At 41.7% G+C, this 18,157-nt stretch overlaps 1 protein-coding gene across 1 annotated transcript; it reads right to left on the minus strand.

The window, feature by feature from the left end:
- Positions 1–11,708: 11,708 nt before the first annotated feature.
- On the minus strand, positions 11,709–12,317 carry LOC148804132 (zinc finger BED domain-containing protein DAYSLEEPER-like). The gene has a single exon (XM_088899521.1). The coding sequence runs from the start codon at positions 12,315–12,317 to the stop codon at positions 11,709–11,711; it is 609 nt and encodes a 202-aa protein (XP_088755647.1).
- Between the last annotated feature and the right edge of the window lie 5,840 nt (positions 12,318–18,157).

Below are 18,157 nucleotides of genomic sequence, written 5' to 3' on the forward strand. Positions count from 1 at the left end.
GCCAAAATGCCGAACTAACACAACCTTGGCGCAACAAGACCTAGTCGCCTCCATGGCATGGGCAAACTTCAAGGGCAGACTATGTCACCCCCTTAGCCTAAGGGCTAAAACACCGAGCTAACGAATACCTCGGCATCAGGAAAGACTTAGCCGCTTCAGTGGCGAAGGCAATGTATGAAATATCAGAGGCGTAGGCAACTCAGGTTTAAACCCCTCAAAGCTTGACTCATCTCGGCACATTGGTTGAACTAAGGTATAAGCAACAAACGTATAGTTCGGGCATACATGGTAACCACTCCGCGGTATACTATAGGGATGCCTCAAACGTAACTGTCGAAAGGTCCTATTTCGGGTATGTAGCCCTAATAGCTCGAAGTGATGAGATTGCTTTAGCAAAAATAAAAAGAGCACACCATACTTAGAAGAAGAAAAGAAAATTCATTACTATTTCAAAAAAAAAAAAAACAACCGAGCAAAACAGCTCGAGAAAGTTCAGTAGAAGGTAAAAAGGGCACAACCACCCAGCAATGATCTTTTCATGACCGGGTTTATGGCACCCGAGAGCCACCAGAAATCAAAGCAGAAAATCAACGCCGCCAGCCTTAGGGGTCCTCCTCCTCCACTTTGTCCTCGTCCTCCGGGGAGTCAGGCTCTTCCTCCTCCGCCTGGTCTGCCGTCTCGGGAGACAAACCCTTCATAGTGATGCCGTCAAGATTGAGCCCGGAAAACTTCTTTCGGACCAACCAGCGGCAGAGCTTGAATCCGGAGTGGTACGAGCTCAAGCCATACTCCACCTGGAGGTCATGATACTCCTGAGAGTCCTTAAAGTCCCAGACCGCTCTCTCCTGCTTGGCCTCCACCATGTTGTCGAAGTTCCGAGTTCGGTCCAGAAGAGTGGACTCCAAGTCCCGAACCTGTTGGTGAAGGAGCTCCCTCTTCGCAGCCACCCTCGACGACTCCTCCCTATAGTGCGCGCTCTCTTCAGAAAGCCTAGCAATCTGCGCCTCCTAGTCTCAGACGAGTAGCTCTTGGGACTCGCTCCCCTTGCGAGTGTAGCTCACCCCGAGTCCGGTCGAGCTCGCCATGGAGCTTCTGAACGTTGACCTTCTGGTTATGAGCGTCATAGGAGTGGATGTGCGTCTGGAGGGCCATGGCGTGTATGGCGGTGTTCACCTGCCAACAAGAGACTGGAGTCAAAGGACAACAAAAGGAAGTGAAAGACGAAGGAGAAGAGAAGGACCACTTACCACCATACAGTGAGAAGCGGCGAGCGCGACAAGATCCCCAGGCTCCATCGCCCCCCACTTAGCGACCTCTTCGATGCAGATTGCTCTTTGGCTCCTTCGACGAGCCACAATGAAGTCATTTACACCCTCCCATTTCCCCACTGAGAACCGCGAGTAGGGAAATGATTGAGAAGGACCTGGAGGGACCAACCCTTGCTGCGGGAGCTCGCCCTCCTCGAGGCTGGCCCCGCCTACACCTCCTTCAGATGGAGGCGGCGGAACTTCGGGCGGCGGAGAGGTGAAGTCTAGCTTAGTAGACCCGAACTTGGTACCCCCATAGGGGGGAGTCTGGTCGGGGTGCGACCTCTTCACTTTGCGCCTCTAGTTGCTCGAAAGGAGGCGACGCGAATCAACACCAGACATAATGGCTACCAAAAATGAAACCACAAGATATCAGTTCAGTAAAGAACAAAATACATGTATATATGTAATATTACTACAAGACACTACGCGACCTAAAAAGACAACCTACCCGGACTCAGGCCGGCCTGCACGAGCTTCTTCTCGGTCAAGTAGTCCGAACAGAGGAAACCTACCGAGTGTAGCTCTTGGGACTCGCTCCCCTTGCGAGTGTAGCTCACCCCGAGTCCGGTCGAGCTCGCCATGGAGCTTCTGAACGTTGACCTTCTGGTTATGAGCGTCATAGGAGTGGATGTGCGTCTGGAGGGCCATGGCGTGTATGGCGGTGTTCACCTGCCAACAAGAGACTGGAGTCAAAGGACAACAAAAGGAAGTGAAAGACGAAGGAGAAGAGAAGGACCACTTACCACCATACAGTGAGAAGCGGCGAGCGCGACAAGATCCCCAGGCTCCATCGCCCCCCAGTTAGCGACCTCTTCGATGCAGATTGCTCTTTGGCTCCTTCGACGAGCCACAACGAAGTCATTTACACCCTCCCATTTCCCCACTGAGAACCGCGAGTAGGGAAACGATTGAGAAGGACCTGGAGGGACCACCCCTTGCTGCGGGAGCTCGCCCTCCTCGAGGCTGGCCCCGCCTACACCTCCTTCAGATGGAGGCGGCGGAACTTCGGGCGGCGGAGAGGTGAAGTCTAGCTTAGTAGACCCGAACTCGGTACCCCCATAGGGGGGAGTCTGGTCGGGGTGCGACCTCTTCACTTTGCGCCTCTAGTTGCTCGAAAGGAGGCGACGCAAATCAACACCAGACATAATGGCTACCAAAAATGAAACCACAAGATATCAGTTCAGTAAAGAACAAAATACATGTATATACGTAATATTACTACAAGACACTACGCGACCTAAAAAGACAACCTACCTGGACTCAGGCCGGCCTGCACGAGCTTCTTCTCGGTCAAGTAGTCCGAACAGAGGAAACCTACCGATGCCCAAGACAACATCATTTTCCGAGTTTCGGGGTCCAACTTGGCCCCGGGGTCCTGGATGGTGCCCCTCCAAGAAGTTGGGAAGGGCCACCCCTCGGGGTTACGGACCACAAAATAATCCCGCTTCCAGGCAGGAATCTTATTTGGTAGCTCGTACAAGAGCTTATAGCTGCGGCGGGGAGAGAGGTAGTAAAAGCGCCTCTCCGGTGGAACCCCAGGAGTGGCATTTTTTATACAAAGAATAGAGGCAAAGATGTCAAGGTTCAAAGGAAGACAGTATTCGTAGCACAAAGATATAGTCCCAACCATGTTCCGAATAGTGTTGGGATGAAGCTTATCGATGGTGACGTTAAAATGGTTTAGCACCTCCACTATTAAGGGGTGCAGAGGGAGACGCAGGCCAGCCTCGAGTTGTTCCTGGAAGATAACTATATCATTGGGACCATACTCCCAAGGCAAGTTGCCAGTGGGGAGGCTGTAGACCAGGTCCCTAGGGAGGTGAAAATAGCGGATTAGAGACCTGAGTCTCTCCACCGTCATGGAGGAAGGGCCGAAAGTGTTAGGCTCCCTCCCCCGGGAAGTGGATGCTACATCGCCGGAGGTCTCCCGACCCTCCGGGACCTGCTCCCAAGCTCCCCCCGAGCTTGAGGGAGCATCGTCGTTTTGGTTACTGCCCCGGTGGTAGGTATGGTATGGGTACCCATACATGGTTGACAATGATTGGGACTCACCAGAAAAGACGAAACGAAGTAAACTGAGGAACTCGGGTAGACTAAATGAATGCGCGACCTCAGAATCCGAAGGCAGCAAGATGGTATGAAAGGAAATGAGGCCCAGGGGGTCCTATTTATAGTCATTGTACCCCCGAGAATCAACGGCCCAGATTGAAAGCAGATCCGACGGTTCGCGGTCAAACTGACCGCACACCTTCTGAAACCGAAATGTGACTGGCTGCACGTACCCCATGATTGGGGTAATGACGAATGCATGACATCCGGAGTTAAGAGCCACTTTAGCACGTTTTCGGTATTCAAAAAGTCAAAAAATCCCTTGATTCCCGCGCAGGCATTTAATATGAGCAGTCAATCAAATTTGAATTTTGTTCAAATCAATCTGTCACACTGCATGAACTCCTCGCGCTAAGGAAACACTCTTAGCTCGAGGAGTGGGGGCAATTGATGGAAGATGATTTGACCCGACCTACTAAGATGATGACACGTGGATCTGACTCAGCACGAGCAACGGCTCAGCAGCCTGGCTTGACTGCGACAAAGTAACGAATCTGTAGAACAGTTCGCTACGTCATAGCTCTCTATAGGGGGAGCTCGCTACAACGCGAGCTCCAGATCCCCCGAGCTACTGAGAAGGGAATACTCCAAGATTATTTCAGCTCGCGAGCTAGGGACACCAGTTCACTCCAGCACCTGGGCAAAAGAACTGCCCCCAAGACTAACCTTGATAAGGGTTACCTCGAAGTACCCCTAAGAGTTTGCTACAATGTAGCTCGCGACAAGGATAGTCCGCTACAAAGTAACTTGCGATTGTGATGCGACGCTCTCAGGAAGCTTCTATCTGACAAGACCATACTCGTCAAACTGCGCCACGTCTCTCGACTGACGGCGCAGTCCCTGACCGATTGACAGTCTGCCCCACGTCTCTCGACAGATGGTGGCGTGCCTGTCCCTTCAAAGACGTGTCACTCAGCCAAGCGGGTACTACATTGTAACGATCACCTGCGCAACCCTGGCAAGTAACGACTGCGACAGGAGCCCAGTGGCGGTTACGCCTGATTTGACAAGAACGCCACTATAAAAGCCCTTCAAGCAGAGAGACAGACTCTCTCTCTCTCTCTCTCCCCGGAATTAAATCTAAACTTGCACTCTTACTTGCTCACGAGCTTATCTCGAGACATAGTGATCCTGCGCGATCTACACTCTTAGGCTTTTATACTCTCTCTTCTTCCTTCCCAGTGTTTTAACTTAAGTTTCGGAGTATTCCCGTCAGGCAAATCCCCGGGAATCATTCTTCTTCATCTTCTCAGGTCCCATTCATTGCCAACAAAGATCCAGTCAGCAGCCAGATAGGAGTGCCCAGATCGTGCCGCATCAATATGTATATTAATCCATTCGATTAATTGTTGGTTTTTTATATTGGTTAATCAAAACTAAAGTGATACCTGTGCTTTTTTTTTTAAATATCAAACCAACTAATTCAATTAACCAGAATTTTCGGTTTTTCTTTCTCACACTTATTCATAATAAGGCGTTTAACAAAAATTTCTAATGTAAGATTTTCCACGTAGCAAGATGTATATGACAGTGAGGCAAAAAGAAAAGCCCCACAAGATTCTCTCTTTCAATTTGGGCAGATTTTGTACTAAATCACTTTGAGTGGATTTGGGAAGAATAGAATTGGGATTTACTCGCACAGCATTCCTCTTCCCACCATCTTCATCATAAAAGATCGCAGTTGTGTATTGGGAACATCTCCCATAATGACAAAATACATGTACGGAAATACACCTAATGTACGGGTGAACCTGTTGTGAGGTCGGTCTGAGGACCGCTCTGCTAGGACTAGAGCAAATACATATCTTGCGCAAAGAAAAAGAAAGAAAAAAAAAAGAGGAGGTTCCATATGATACGGTAGGCAGTAGGCTAAGTGGCTAAGCACTAGGCAGGCAGAGAACTTCCGTAATTTGCTTGGTCAATCTTCACCCCACTGTCTATTCTCTTTCAGCCTGGGGCCCGTCCATCAGTCCATGTCCGACGGTGGAGCCCCTTACCTACGGTGACAAGATGGCTGGGTCCTGGCCTCCTGGGGGGTTGGTTGGTGACCGAAGCGATGGTGGTGTTGGCAGCGTCAAGGGCCGACAAATTTAGAGGTGATGACAACTTTGGCGAAGCTTTTTTGGGTGGTCACTGGTGTTGTATTATATACTTGTGTTCTCTGTTCATGGCAGGCCAGTGTTTCTTATAGAGACACAGACCCAGATGCAGTATAGCTAGGGGGAAGGAGGGCTGTTCTGTTTGCCAAAATGCCCATGAAGGCGTGACTAAAGACGTCATCATCTCCCTCTTTTGATCTCAGCTTCTACTCAATTCTTTCAGTGATTCAGTCTTACACTGTCCTTCTCTGCCCTGCCTCACCCTGACCCTGACCCTAAAGCTTAAACACCAATTGCTTTCTCTTCATTAACACTTTTTATTCTTTTCTCCATGGTCCATGCCTCCTTTCTTTCTAGTTTCTACATAAATGATTAACCAATGCCTCTTCTTCATTTCAATATTTGACCGATCTGCCCTCACATGTTCCACGAGCCTCTTCTTACAAATCCACATCCATAGAAATCCGAATTTAACTTTGCACAGCTTAAAATTGGAATTTGATCGGGACCCATTTCATTGGTTGTGTTCAAAGCTTGTCTCCATTCTCCATTCCCTAATTCTGAGAAAGTTTCAAAACAAGAACATATACACTCTGAATTTGTCGTTTCAGTGTAGGAAAGACTAAATAGGGGGATAATCCAAGTAACTGGGCCCATAAGAAAGGAAACAACTAACTATTCTGTCTTTGTACAAGTTATCATAAAACATTGGATGAGTTTGACACAATAACCGGGTAAGCTGAAGTTAAAACTTTAAGACTGTCAAGGCTCAAGGGAGTTTGTAAAATGAAAAATGAGAAAAATGGGTCATTAAGTAAGTAATTCATTAAAAGCCTTTTTTCTTTTTTTGTATTTGATATTGGCCGCACAACTTCAACATAGAAACTTGAAACTAGTGGGGGTGAAACTTTCACCAATATCCACGCAAGGACATAAAGATAATGGTAACAAAAGAATAGTTTGAGAGAGAGAGAGAGAGATGGGAGTTAAAGGCAAAATAGATACATAGATGATGATAGTTTCTCCCTCTTTCTTTATCATTTTTTCAGTAACCAATATGATAGGCTCCATGATTGGAGCCTATGCCCTTCTAGAACGGTAAACCATCATTTATAAAGAAAAAAAAAAGTAAAACAACTACTCCATAATAAATTACACCAATCCGCAATGGAAGGGGTGTGAGACCCAAAAAGAGAATCTAATGGGGGGAGAGTCTGATGAGAGATAAGAAGAAAAAGGGAGGATTAAAGAGGAGGGAATGCGGGTGGGTGGGGCAGAAGTATCTCCTTATCATCATTAAATTCTGATACGACAGTCCAAGGGAGCGAGGGAGGGCCTCCTCCACTCCAAACTTGATAGACCTCCAAAAGAACAAACCAACCCTCTGCTTGGTGCTTGGTGCTTACTGGCGCACAACAGCCCCCCCATTGTCTCTTCTTTATCCCTCTGCCCTACTACTACCCACCCAAGAGCCAAGACCCTATCCATATTTCAATGTCCCCCCCCCCCCCCCCACTTAACCAGCCAACATCCCAGTCTGTCTGTGAATTCACCAGACTGGCGGCCTTTCTCTGGTTCTTGGAGATGAAAACTCGCTCACCCCAAGAACTCTGTTGCCTGTTGATGTTCTTTGTTAATTTTCCCTTTGTTTTTTATCAGATCGTCTGAAGCTCTGAGGTCATCATAGATTCCATTCTCAAATCTCCAAGATGAAGTGCCCATCATCACCCACCCCTTCTCTACCACATCCTTTTACTTCTGTGAATCTGTACTTACCGGACAGCCATTGGTTAAGGTTCTATTGCATACTTTGCTTTTGGGAAAAAGATGGGCCCCTGGTAGGGCCCATTATGTAGTTGGATCAAGAGAATACAATCCGCATCAGGCCAGGACATTCTAGTGGGGTCGAGTGTCAAGATACGGACACCAACACCATGGTTCAGATCTTACCATTCTATTTATCAATAATCGAATACCCTTTGGTTTCAACCTTGTGATAGTGGGCTCAGACCCCCAATCTGGGTTTTCCTGAAATTAGGGTTAAAATTATGAAAAACAAAGAGAAAAGATGAACCCCAGATGGGTCATGGAACAAGCAAGAGTTTCAAACCTAACAATAATAGGAAATCCACTTCCAAGTTCCAAGCACTTAGATGGCGATTGGTGATGGTGGATCCATATAATTGCTTTTGTTTCTCGAAATACATACAAATAGAATCCAGGTAAGAAAGCAATACTTCACCAATGGGTAGCAGAGATTCCAAATTGGGCTACTTGTCACTGAGACTGAGAGGGTGAGAAAACTAACCTCCAATTTCTTCCCCATCTAGATGTAAGTGGAGAAGTTCATGGAAATAGAAAGGAATTTCAACGACATTTTTTATTATCAAACACTATCCAATCTCTAGTCAAAACCATATCAGTGTAACGTTAACAAGTGGGAAGGAGTGGAAAATACGGGTTGTGACTTGTGTCCTGATTGACTCTAATGAAATGACTAAATGAGAGAGCTTATCGACTAAGGCTGTATTTAGCATTCTTTATTTTAAGGATTTATCTCTGTTTTATGATTAAATCCACTCAAACCAGCTTCTATTATATTCCTATCATTAGTTAAGGGCAAAACGAGAAGTAAACCGAAAAATAAAGCAGAAAAAAAAAAGAGCAAAGTGACGGTAACTTCACTCTTCCTTACCTACTAAAAAGCATTAAATAGCCGTCCAAACAAGGAGCTAGTTCAGATTCCGAGAAAGCTTTAAAAGAAACGAAAATCGATAAAATAAAGTGTGTGAAATGGACCTTAAAGACAGGAGAGAGAGAGAGAGTCAAAGAGAGATCCAATAATAAAATTCACAAAACAATATGAATAAAAAAGAAATAAAGAAATGAATTTAGTAAAAGAGTAAGACTGTAAGAGTTGTAAGCAAAACCCAGATTTATATCCTTTCTTCTGTGATGACCCTTTCAGTCCGGCTCTAATCATGTCCTCTATAGACTCTGGTGTCTATTCTTTCTCTCTGTCTGTCGCTCTATGGTTTCGCCGCCGATAAAATAAAAAATATATAAAATAGAAGAATTGGGTTTGGTACGAACAAGAGCCAAAAGGGATGGTCATGTCGTTGATCTTTTGAAGATTTTTCTTCTTTCCTCTATTTTTTTTCATTGTCTAGACAGAGATCGTTCAGACGATTTGAAGATTTCAAAAGAGAAAAGACGAAGCAGCTACACCATATAAATTCACGTTAATTAACAAAGAAAAGAGAGGAATTGATGATTTAACGAGCAGCTGATCAAGAATAAGAGAGAATATTCATATTCAATTATTATTCATGGCTCTAGTCTAGGGCATAGGGCATTGGACTCTTCTTGGCCCATTTATCAGATGGGTTGGGTGGGCCGGGGATCCTCCTGGACCTTATTCAACATTTCCTTTTCTATTGTCTGCATCCTCCAACTCCAAGAGATGATGCAACAAAACAAACAGAAGGGCTACCATAAAAATTTGTTTGCAGCAGACAGAACTGCTGCACACTGCACACTGCACACTGTTGATGTGTCGGAAGTGGGCACGTCTTTACCTTCTACACACTCTTAATACTCTACAGTTATAATATATTAATATATATTACAGAGACAGAAATAATATTGGCAGAGGCAGATTACTAGAACAGTGCAAGGACAATCAAAAGCCACGCGTAGAATTTGTGCTGGTCCCAATTTTGGAGAACTCAACCAAAATCATGTGGGTTCAAACTCAAATACCGTAATGTGCGTCATCAACAGTGTTGGTTGGAGGCTGGAGGTACACACTACTGCATGTATGCACCAAATTAATCAATGCAGAATTGTTGCAGTTGCAGATGAAGGACTCACACACTTTTCCTAATACTCTCTCTAGTCTCTCCCCCCAGAATAAAGAGGACTCATGGAAGGGGAAGAAAGGAAAAGAATAGAAGAATAAATAATTTAGGAATGTTGCCACGTCAATGAAAAGCAGCCACCAATCTCAAGTCCCTATCTCTACATGTGGCCAACATTATGGGTTTTCAGACTGTCTACACGTGGCACAAATTGCTCATGATCATTGGGAAGGGAAGGGATTGACAAAAGCATCTCTCATCAGACATTCAGATGGTCAGAAAAAAAGTTGATCAACAATTCATCACGAAATTGAACTCTCTATTTCTCCCATACGTGAATTCCCAAGCCAACTAAAGAGGAATAGCAATTATATTGTATCGTACTCTTTAGAAAAGTAGTCACTTTTCTGTGTAATTAGAAAAGTATTAAAGGAATGTTGATTATTCATTGTTGAAGAGGATATCATAGATTTTACCTTCTTTTTTTATTAGCAAAATGTTAATGTGTGAAAAAATAAAGATTTTTCATATGATATGAAAATAAGTATCAAGTACAACACACCCAGACCCAGCCCGTGAGTTGGCATACTTCCCGCTGTATGACCTCAGCTCCTAATAAGTATGAGGGTGAAGGTTTTCTGACTCTTTCCATTATATCTAGAACTATTTTTTATTTATTTTTGTTTTCCACATTGGTAGGGTCGTAAGGGAAGGGTTGATCATTTGATCATTTCTTCTCGGGTCTGAATGGCCTGGGCTCTATCATAGATCTCTTCATAGGTCGGGCTTCGGGCTGGGCCATTCAAATTTTGGCTAAAGCTCAATCGAGCCTGGCCCATTAATAGGTCTACCTGCACATAATGTCATATTCAGATCTGCAGTTCTAAATGCTGTTGTCATCCTGTAGAAACCAAGTCTGGGTGGGCCCAGGGTGGGAGTGGGACATATACTCTCAGGCACGATGTGTAAGCCGGTCAAGCTCAGTCTGCCCTAAATGCTGTTAGTATCCTGTAAAATCTTAGCCCAGGCCCAGCCCACGGTTGGGGTCGAGACACATTCTTCATAATAAATCTATAGCGTAAGAAAGAGAAATCAAGTTCATCAGCGTCAAAAGAAAATTTGATAGCAGTTGTGCATATTCTCAATTTCCATATATTTGGATTCTTTACTTCCTCTATTCTCGCTCTCTCCTCGTGCTATAATTAAAAATCAAATTTCTATATACATTTGAAATGGTTGAACGAAAAGAAAAATAAAATCTTACGATGCCATGCCTTGTTTTTTAATTAACAACTACTAGCTTGGTAGTTGGTTGGGCTAGCAGCGGCACGAAAAAACCTATCCCCGTCCCCGTTCCCGCAGGATCCTCACTCCCCGCCAAACCTCGTACTGTATATAACCCACTAAGATCAAAGTAGATTACAGCATTTAACCTACTAAGGTCAAATGCTCATTTTGACAAGATAGTTTGGATTATTTTCCAAAAATACGCCAAACCTTAAATTTAGCCGATTGAAGTTCTTCCATAGACAAATTTTGGCATATTAAAAGGATTCTTGCTCCCTCCTGCATTAAAAGCAAGACACCAGTTTTGAGTCTATCAATAACTTTCAAACCTTAAACTTTTGGCATATTAAATTATTAAAAGGGTTCTTCAAAACGGAATTTGATTATGTTCAAAAGGAGAGGACCACCGAATATGAACTAGAAAGTCCCAATTAGCATTCAGAATTTCGGGTCTATCAATAACTTTCAAACACAGGAATTTACATAGAAAAGAAATGAATTCATGTTCCAATATTAAATTTGTGTTAAACTCAAACAAAATAACAATAAATTGAAAAAAAAAAATGAATGTATAAATATTTAAATGTCAAAAGAAACAATAAATCCATGCGAAACTAATCAACTAATTAAAAAATAAACACATTTAGTCAAGTCTCAACAAATATAAAAGCGTACTTTTAATTAGCCATGCAAAACTAATCAACTCAAGTGCTCCATGTAATCTTACTTTCTTCATAAACTACGCTTCAACTTGAAGCATTTTCGCAACATGATTCTTTGTCCTACAATATTATAAAATCATAAATTTTATTTAGTCATTATTAATTAAATTTAATATACTTAAAGAGAGGTGACAAAAAAAAAATAAAGATAGCATAGAAAACACAAATTTAAATCTACCTCATCTTAATCCATATCTTCAAAAAAAAGTGCAACATCCCAAATGAGTAGTGGAACAAGAATCTCATAAAAAAATGATTCACTTTAATTAGCCATGCATTCTATAAATTATATAAATTTCTTAAATAACTATACTAAAATACTTAAATACCTTGTATTTCAGCCCTCAACCAATCTTGTGCACACATTAATGCCTCCAATATATCTCGATGAAGCCTGCTATGATGTGGACTAACAAATCTTTCATTAGTACTAAAAGCATATTCTGAAGCCACAATGGATACAAGAATGCCCAAGACATGTTTAGCAATCAATTGCAAAGTAGGATACTTAATCCCGGTTATCTTCCACAACTCCAATATGTTAAAATCAACCATTCTAGGTATAACATGTTCTTCCGAATAATGATTTAACTCGGACTTAACATATGCAACATTATTCTTCAAAGCCACATACAAGTCATAATCACACATGTGATCCAACTCATCAAGAGTAGCAATCCCTGACTGAGAAGTTGTAGCCATTGAAGATTTAAACTCATAGCTTCCACCACTAGACCTTGATTGATACTGAGTAACCAAGTCAACACAAATTTCTTGGACCTTTTTAATTTCATCCAAATATGCAGTTTGTCCATAGATAAGTTTATAGTAATATTCCAACAATGTCAATTTGTATCTAGGATCTAAGACAGTAGCTATAGCCATAATACCATGAATCTCACACCAATACTTGTCAAACTTGGATGTCATTTTTTATGCCATTGATTTTATGACATCATGCCCCCAATTAAGTCACCGCCTCAATGCTAACCTAATCTCACAAATCTTAGGGAAATAAAGATTAGTTGTAGGATACTTGGTCCCAGAGAACAACTGGTCACATTATAAAACAATTTCAACCTCTCACAAATTTCTTTTGCCATTTCCCAATCACTCTCAAATGGCACACATTTGTATAATGGCTCTCATTGCTTTAAATGAGAAAAAACATCCTTTTAGCCTATAGCAACATAAAGCATCAAATAGGTGAAATTCCACCCAATCTTACAATCAATAATCAACTTCTTTGTAAGTGTGATTTTCAATTGGCGAGCTACAAACTAAATCCCTACAATGTTAAATAGAGTTTATATTTGTAATGAAACAATTAAATCGTAGCCATGTTAGCTTTGGAATTCTTTTTTTTTAAGACAAAATACTAATTGAACTCAATTGTAATTATCTTATTATTTATTGATTCTATTGTATTATCTATTTTTTTTATCTTTTAGGTAAAAATGAGTTCTATGCAAGAAAGTCAAAGTCAAGATCTGAATCATCCTCCATTGAACGAGTCACCAACACCAGTTGATTCAAATCTAAATGGACCAACTTGTTCAAATCCAACCATGAAGGAATTAGGTCATACATGGGTGTTGAGATCAACAATATGGAAACACTTCAAGAGGCAAAAGGTTGAAGATAAATGGAAAGCAGTGTGCATCTATTGTAATGAAAAGCTTGGAGGGGAAACAAAAAATGAGACCACACACTTGCATTACCACTTAAAAATTTGCCCGTACAAGAATCAAGTGGGTATAAAGCAATCATTTTTAAGATCTAAGAATACAGATGACGAGAAAGTTGCACTAGAAACCTATACTTTTGATCAAAACACTTCAAGAAGAGAACTTGCCAACATGATCATTTTGCATGAGTACCCATTGTCAATGGTAGAACATCATGGGTTTCGGAGATTCATTAGTTCTCTGCAATCATTGTTTAAGGTGGTTTCTCGGAATACAATCAAGAAGGATATATTCGGCATTTATGATCATCAAAAATCTAAAACCATGAAATTGTTGGAAAAAAATACGGGTAGAATTGCCATCACAACTGACATGTGGACTTCCAACAATAAAAAAAGGGGAATCATGGCCATCACGACACATTTTATTGATAGTTCTTGAGTGTTGCAAAGTCGGATCATAAGGTAACTCTATTATGAATTAAAGATTTTTTATTAAATTTTTATTTACATTGCTAGTGTTTTTTTATTTCCCTTTAGAAAACAACATTAATGATTTATTTTGTTTTAAGCTAGTTTCTTTGTGAATAATGATTGTGAATTTATGATTATTTAAATGTTTTGTTTAGGTTTCTCTATGTGCCTTGTCCACATACTTCTGAGATACTTTGTAAGAATCTTTTTGATACTTTGATGAACTAGAACATTGATAGAAAGCTGCCCACTATAACACTAGATAATTGTTCTTCTAATGATGCAATGGTGAATATCTTGTTAGAAAAGTTTTATAGTGATTCATTGTGGTTTGATGGGAAATTATTGCATATGCGGTGTTGTGCTCACATTTTAAATTTTATTGTGAAAGATGGTTTGGAGGTGATTGGTGAAGGTATTGAAAGGATACGTGATAATGTTGCTTTTTGGTTAACAACACCAAAAAGAGAAGAAAAATTTGACGAGACAATTCGTTAATTGAAAATCACACTTACAAAGAAGTTGATTATTGATTGTAAGATTGGGTGGAATTTCACCTATTTGATGCTTTATGTTGCTATAGGCTAAAATGATGTTTTTTTCTCATTTAAAGCTGACGCGGCGTGGAAGCAATGGAAACCGGAGCTGGCTATGCAAGCACCGGGCGTTCGCTAGTACCTAGCGAATAGCACCGATTTCTCTAGGAGAGAGAAAAGGTGGCGAAAATAGGAAGAAGAGAACTTGAAGAAATTATGAAATTATGAAGTATGAATTGATGAATAACTTTGGGAAAATAACAGTATTTATAATACATTTGGAAATTGTAAAAGAACTAGGAAATAATAAGTAGGATAGATCTAAACATCTAATTTGATAGGATCGAACTCTCCTTGTCATAAGTAGACCACTTTCTCATAGCATAAAATTCCTTGTCATAAGTAGACCACTTTCTCATGGCTTCACATAATTTTTCACTAAAGAAAGCAATGGGCCTTTTCTCTTGGGACAATACAGCCCCTATGCCAATTCCACTGGCGTCACATTCAACTTCAAATAACTTATTAAAATCTGGCAAGGCAAGAACAGGAGCAGTACATAACTTTTCTTTTATGAGAGCAAAACTTTGCTCTTGTTCTTCTCCCCATTGAAATTTCCCCTTTTTCAAGCATTTAGTAATGGGAGCCATGATACTACTAAAATTCTTAATAAAACGCCTATAGAAGGTTGCCAACCCATGAAATCGCCTGACATCTGTGACAGTGGATGGGGTCGGCCACTCCTTGATGGCCTTCACCTTTTCCTCATCTACTTTCACACCATCCTTGCTTATAATAAATCCCAGGAATAATAAATTATCATTCATAAAGATGCATTTCTTCAAATTAGCATATAATTTATTTTCCCTCAATGTTTTCAGGACCTCCCTAATATGTCCCACATGCTCAGTGATAGATTTACTGTATATCAAGATATCATCAAAATAGACTACCACAAATTTACCAATGAAGGGGCGCAATACCTGGTTCATCGGCCTCATGAAAGTGTTGGGTGCGTTGGTTAGTCCAAAGGGCATGACTAACCACTCAAACAAGCCATCTCTAGTCTTGAAGGTTGTCTTCCATTCATCTCCGGGACGGATCCTGATTTGATGATATCCATTCCTGAGATCTATTTTTGAGAAAACTACAGCTCCGCTTAGTTGGTCCAACATGTCGTCCAGCCTAGGAATGGGAAATTTGTACCCAATGGTGATCTTGTTAATGGCCCTGCTGTCGACACACATTCTCCAACTGCCATTTTTCTTAGGTGTTAATAAGGCAGGTACTGCACAAGGACTCATGTTGATTTGAATGTGTCCATTTTTTAATAATTCTTCTACCTTTTCCCGTAAGATTTCATTCTCCTTAGGACTCATCCTGTAATGTGGGAGGTTAGGTAGACTAGCACCTGGAACAAAATCAATATGGTGTTGTATATCTCTCATGGGAGGGAGTTCGTTTGGTAACTCCTCTGGAACTACATCTTTAAATTCATCCAGTAGTCCCTGTATTTCAGCTGGAATTGTATTTTCATCATTAACATCTTCTCCTTTTACTACTAACAAATGTATCTCATGAGTATCCTTACATTCTTTAACAAATTCAGCATGATGATGGGTGATGGTAAGGAAATTCTTTTCATGTGCCTTTGGAGTATTTGTAATACTTTTTTCTGCTATGGGTAACAAAGTATAACGTGCACCTTCTTTTTCAAGTTGGTAGGTATTCTTCCTACCCATGTGCCTTGCATCTGTATCAAATTGCCAAGGCCTCCCTAACAAAATATGGCAAGCATCCATATCTACAATATCACAATATGCTACATCATGGTACTTACCAATTGAAAAAGGTACCTTGCAGCGTTCTTCCACTCGTACGCCGCCTCCTTCCTTGATCCACCCAATTGTGTATGGGTTGGGATGTTTTTCAGGAATCAGCTGTAACTGTTGGATGACATCTCTGCAAATAATATTTTCCTGACTACCACTGTCAATAATTAAATTAAATAATTTTCCCTTGACAGTACATCTGGTACGAAATAATCTATGCCTTTGAGAAGTATCCTATTTTTCTGGGACAACATCAATTTTCTTACCACACAAGTATACTCCTCATGTTCATATGGACCCTCTTCATCCTCCCCATCAGGTCTACAATATACTTCCTCCTCAATATCTTCTTCCTCCTCCCTTTCTACCATATTAACTGCCTTCCTCCTGGGACAGTCACTGGATCTATGTCCAACCTCATCACATTTAAAACATTTAATAGGAGCAGGCCTTGCATAAGGGTTACTGGGTTTAGGAGGGTTGGAAGGATTACCTCGAGTATGTCCTCCTGTAGTAGCCTTACCGGCGTTACTTGTACTTGTCGGGTGAGAAGGTTGTACTGCCGGAACTGATTTGTTCCTGTCGACAGTTGCCGGTCTATTGTCGCTCCCGCTGTACCAGCGATAATTATCACTGCGTGCCTTGTCCTGGAACATTAATTCTGCTTTCAAGGCTAGGTTCCTTGCTTCCTGCACACTAAGAACCATCTGTACACCAATTTTATCTCTGATAGACGGTCTTAAACCGCTTAGATAACGGGCTGCCTGCTGGTTATCACTTTCAGATAATTGATTTCTTTCAGCTAATCTCAAAAATTCAGATGTATATTCATTAACACTACGAGAACCCTACGCACACCTCTGATAAGATTCAAACATATATTGTTCGTAGTCAGGAGGTAAAAATCTATCTCTGATTAATTGTTTCATGCGCCTCCAAGTTCGAACAGGACCCCTTCCTTCTCTCATCCGGGTCTCTCTCATTCGTTCCCACCAAACAGATGCGCCTCCCTTTAATCGGAAAGCTACTAATTTTACCCTTCGTTCCTCTGGTATTTCCATGTAATCAAAGAACCTATCGACTTCTGTTATCCAATCCAGAAGTCCCTCTTTACCAAGATCTCCACTAAAAGTAGGAACATCTACCTTGAGTTTAAATTCATCATTATTCCTACGGGGGTTGAAATTACCTTGGTTGTGCCAATTTCTACCATTTCTGTCGTTGCCGGGAAGAACTGGAGCACCACCAAATTCGAAATCGTCATCACTATCATCGTCAAGAACTGGGCGTCGGGACGCAGTAGCGACGGGTGGTCTATCGTGATCGTCTCCTGCGATCTGCTGTGGATTTTCCCGGATTCGTGGGACAACCTCCCGTAACAAGGTTTGCAGTTGTTCAGTCACCTCTACCAACTACTGTTCGATGTTACGTGTGGTTGTACGTTGCTCTTCGATTGCTCTCCAAACAGCTGGGAACCCCTGATCTCCGTCACGGGGTGGGTTGCGACTACTACCGTCTGGGTTGGACATGACTGGGCGAATTCCCTGCTCTGATACCACCTGACGCAGCGTGGAAGCAATGGAAACCGGAGCTGGTTATGCAAGCACCGGGCGTTCGCTAGCACTTAGCGAATAGCACCGATTTCTCTAGGAGAGAGAAAAGGTGGCAAAAATAGGAAGAAGAGAACTTGAAGAAATTATGAAAATATGAAATATGAATTGATGAATAACTTTGGGAAAATAAAAGTATTTATAATACATTTGGAAATTGTAAAAGAACTAGGAAATAATAAGTAGGATAGATCTAAACATCTAATTTGATAGGATCGAACTCTCCTTGGTTTGATCTCCTCCGTCCGATCTCCCTAGGTGCATGGATCTTGGATTATCTTGCTAATCTTGATGCTTCTTGGAGTCTTTCTTGATAATCTTGGAAGAGTCTTCCATTATCTTGCTAATCTTGGAAGAGTCTTGCTAATCTTGCTAATCTTGGAAGAGTCTTGCTAATCTTGCTAATCCTGGATTCTTGGATCCCTTGCTTATCTTGAATTCTTGGATCTTAGTTAACTTATCCTTATCCTAGGAGCTGCCGCCCCTAGGGATGAGATAGGCTTTGTGATGGGCCTCCATCAAAAGCAATGAGAGCCATTATACAAATGTGTGCCATTTGAGAGTGATTGGGAAATGGCAAACGAAATTTGTGAGAGGTTGAAATTGTTTTATAATGTGACCAGTAGTTCTC

Source organism: Nelumbo nucifera, chromosome 1 (genome assembly GCF_055504915.1).
Source record: "Nelumbo nucifera cultivar China Antique chromosome 1, China Antique-T2T, whole genome shotgun sequence".
Classification (NCBI taxonomy): Eukaryota; Viridiplantae; Streptophyta; class Magnoliopsida; order Proteales; family Nelumbonaceae; genus Nelumbo; species Nelumbo nucifera.

Excerpts from the sequence above, each read along its gene's own strand:
- LOC148804132 (XM_088899521.1), bottom strand. The coding sequence starts at position 12,317 with ATGACATCCAAGTTTGACAAGTATTGGTGTGAGATTCATGGTATTATG.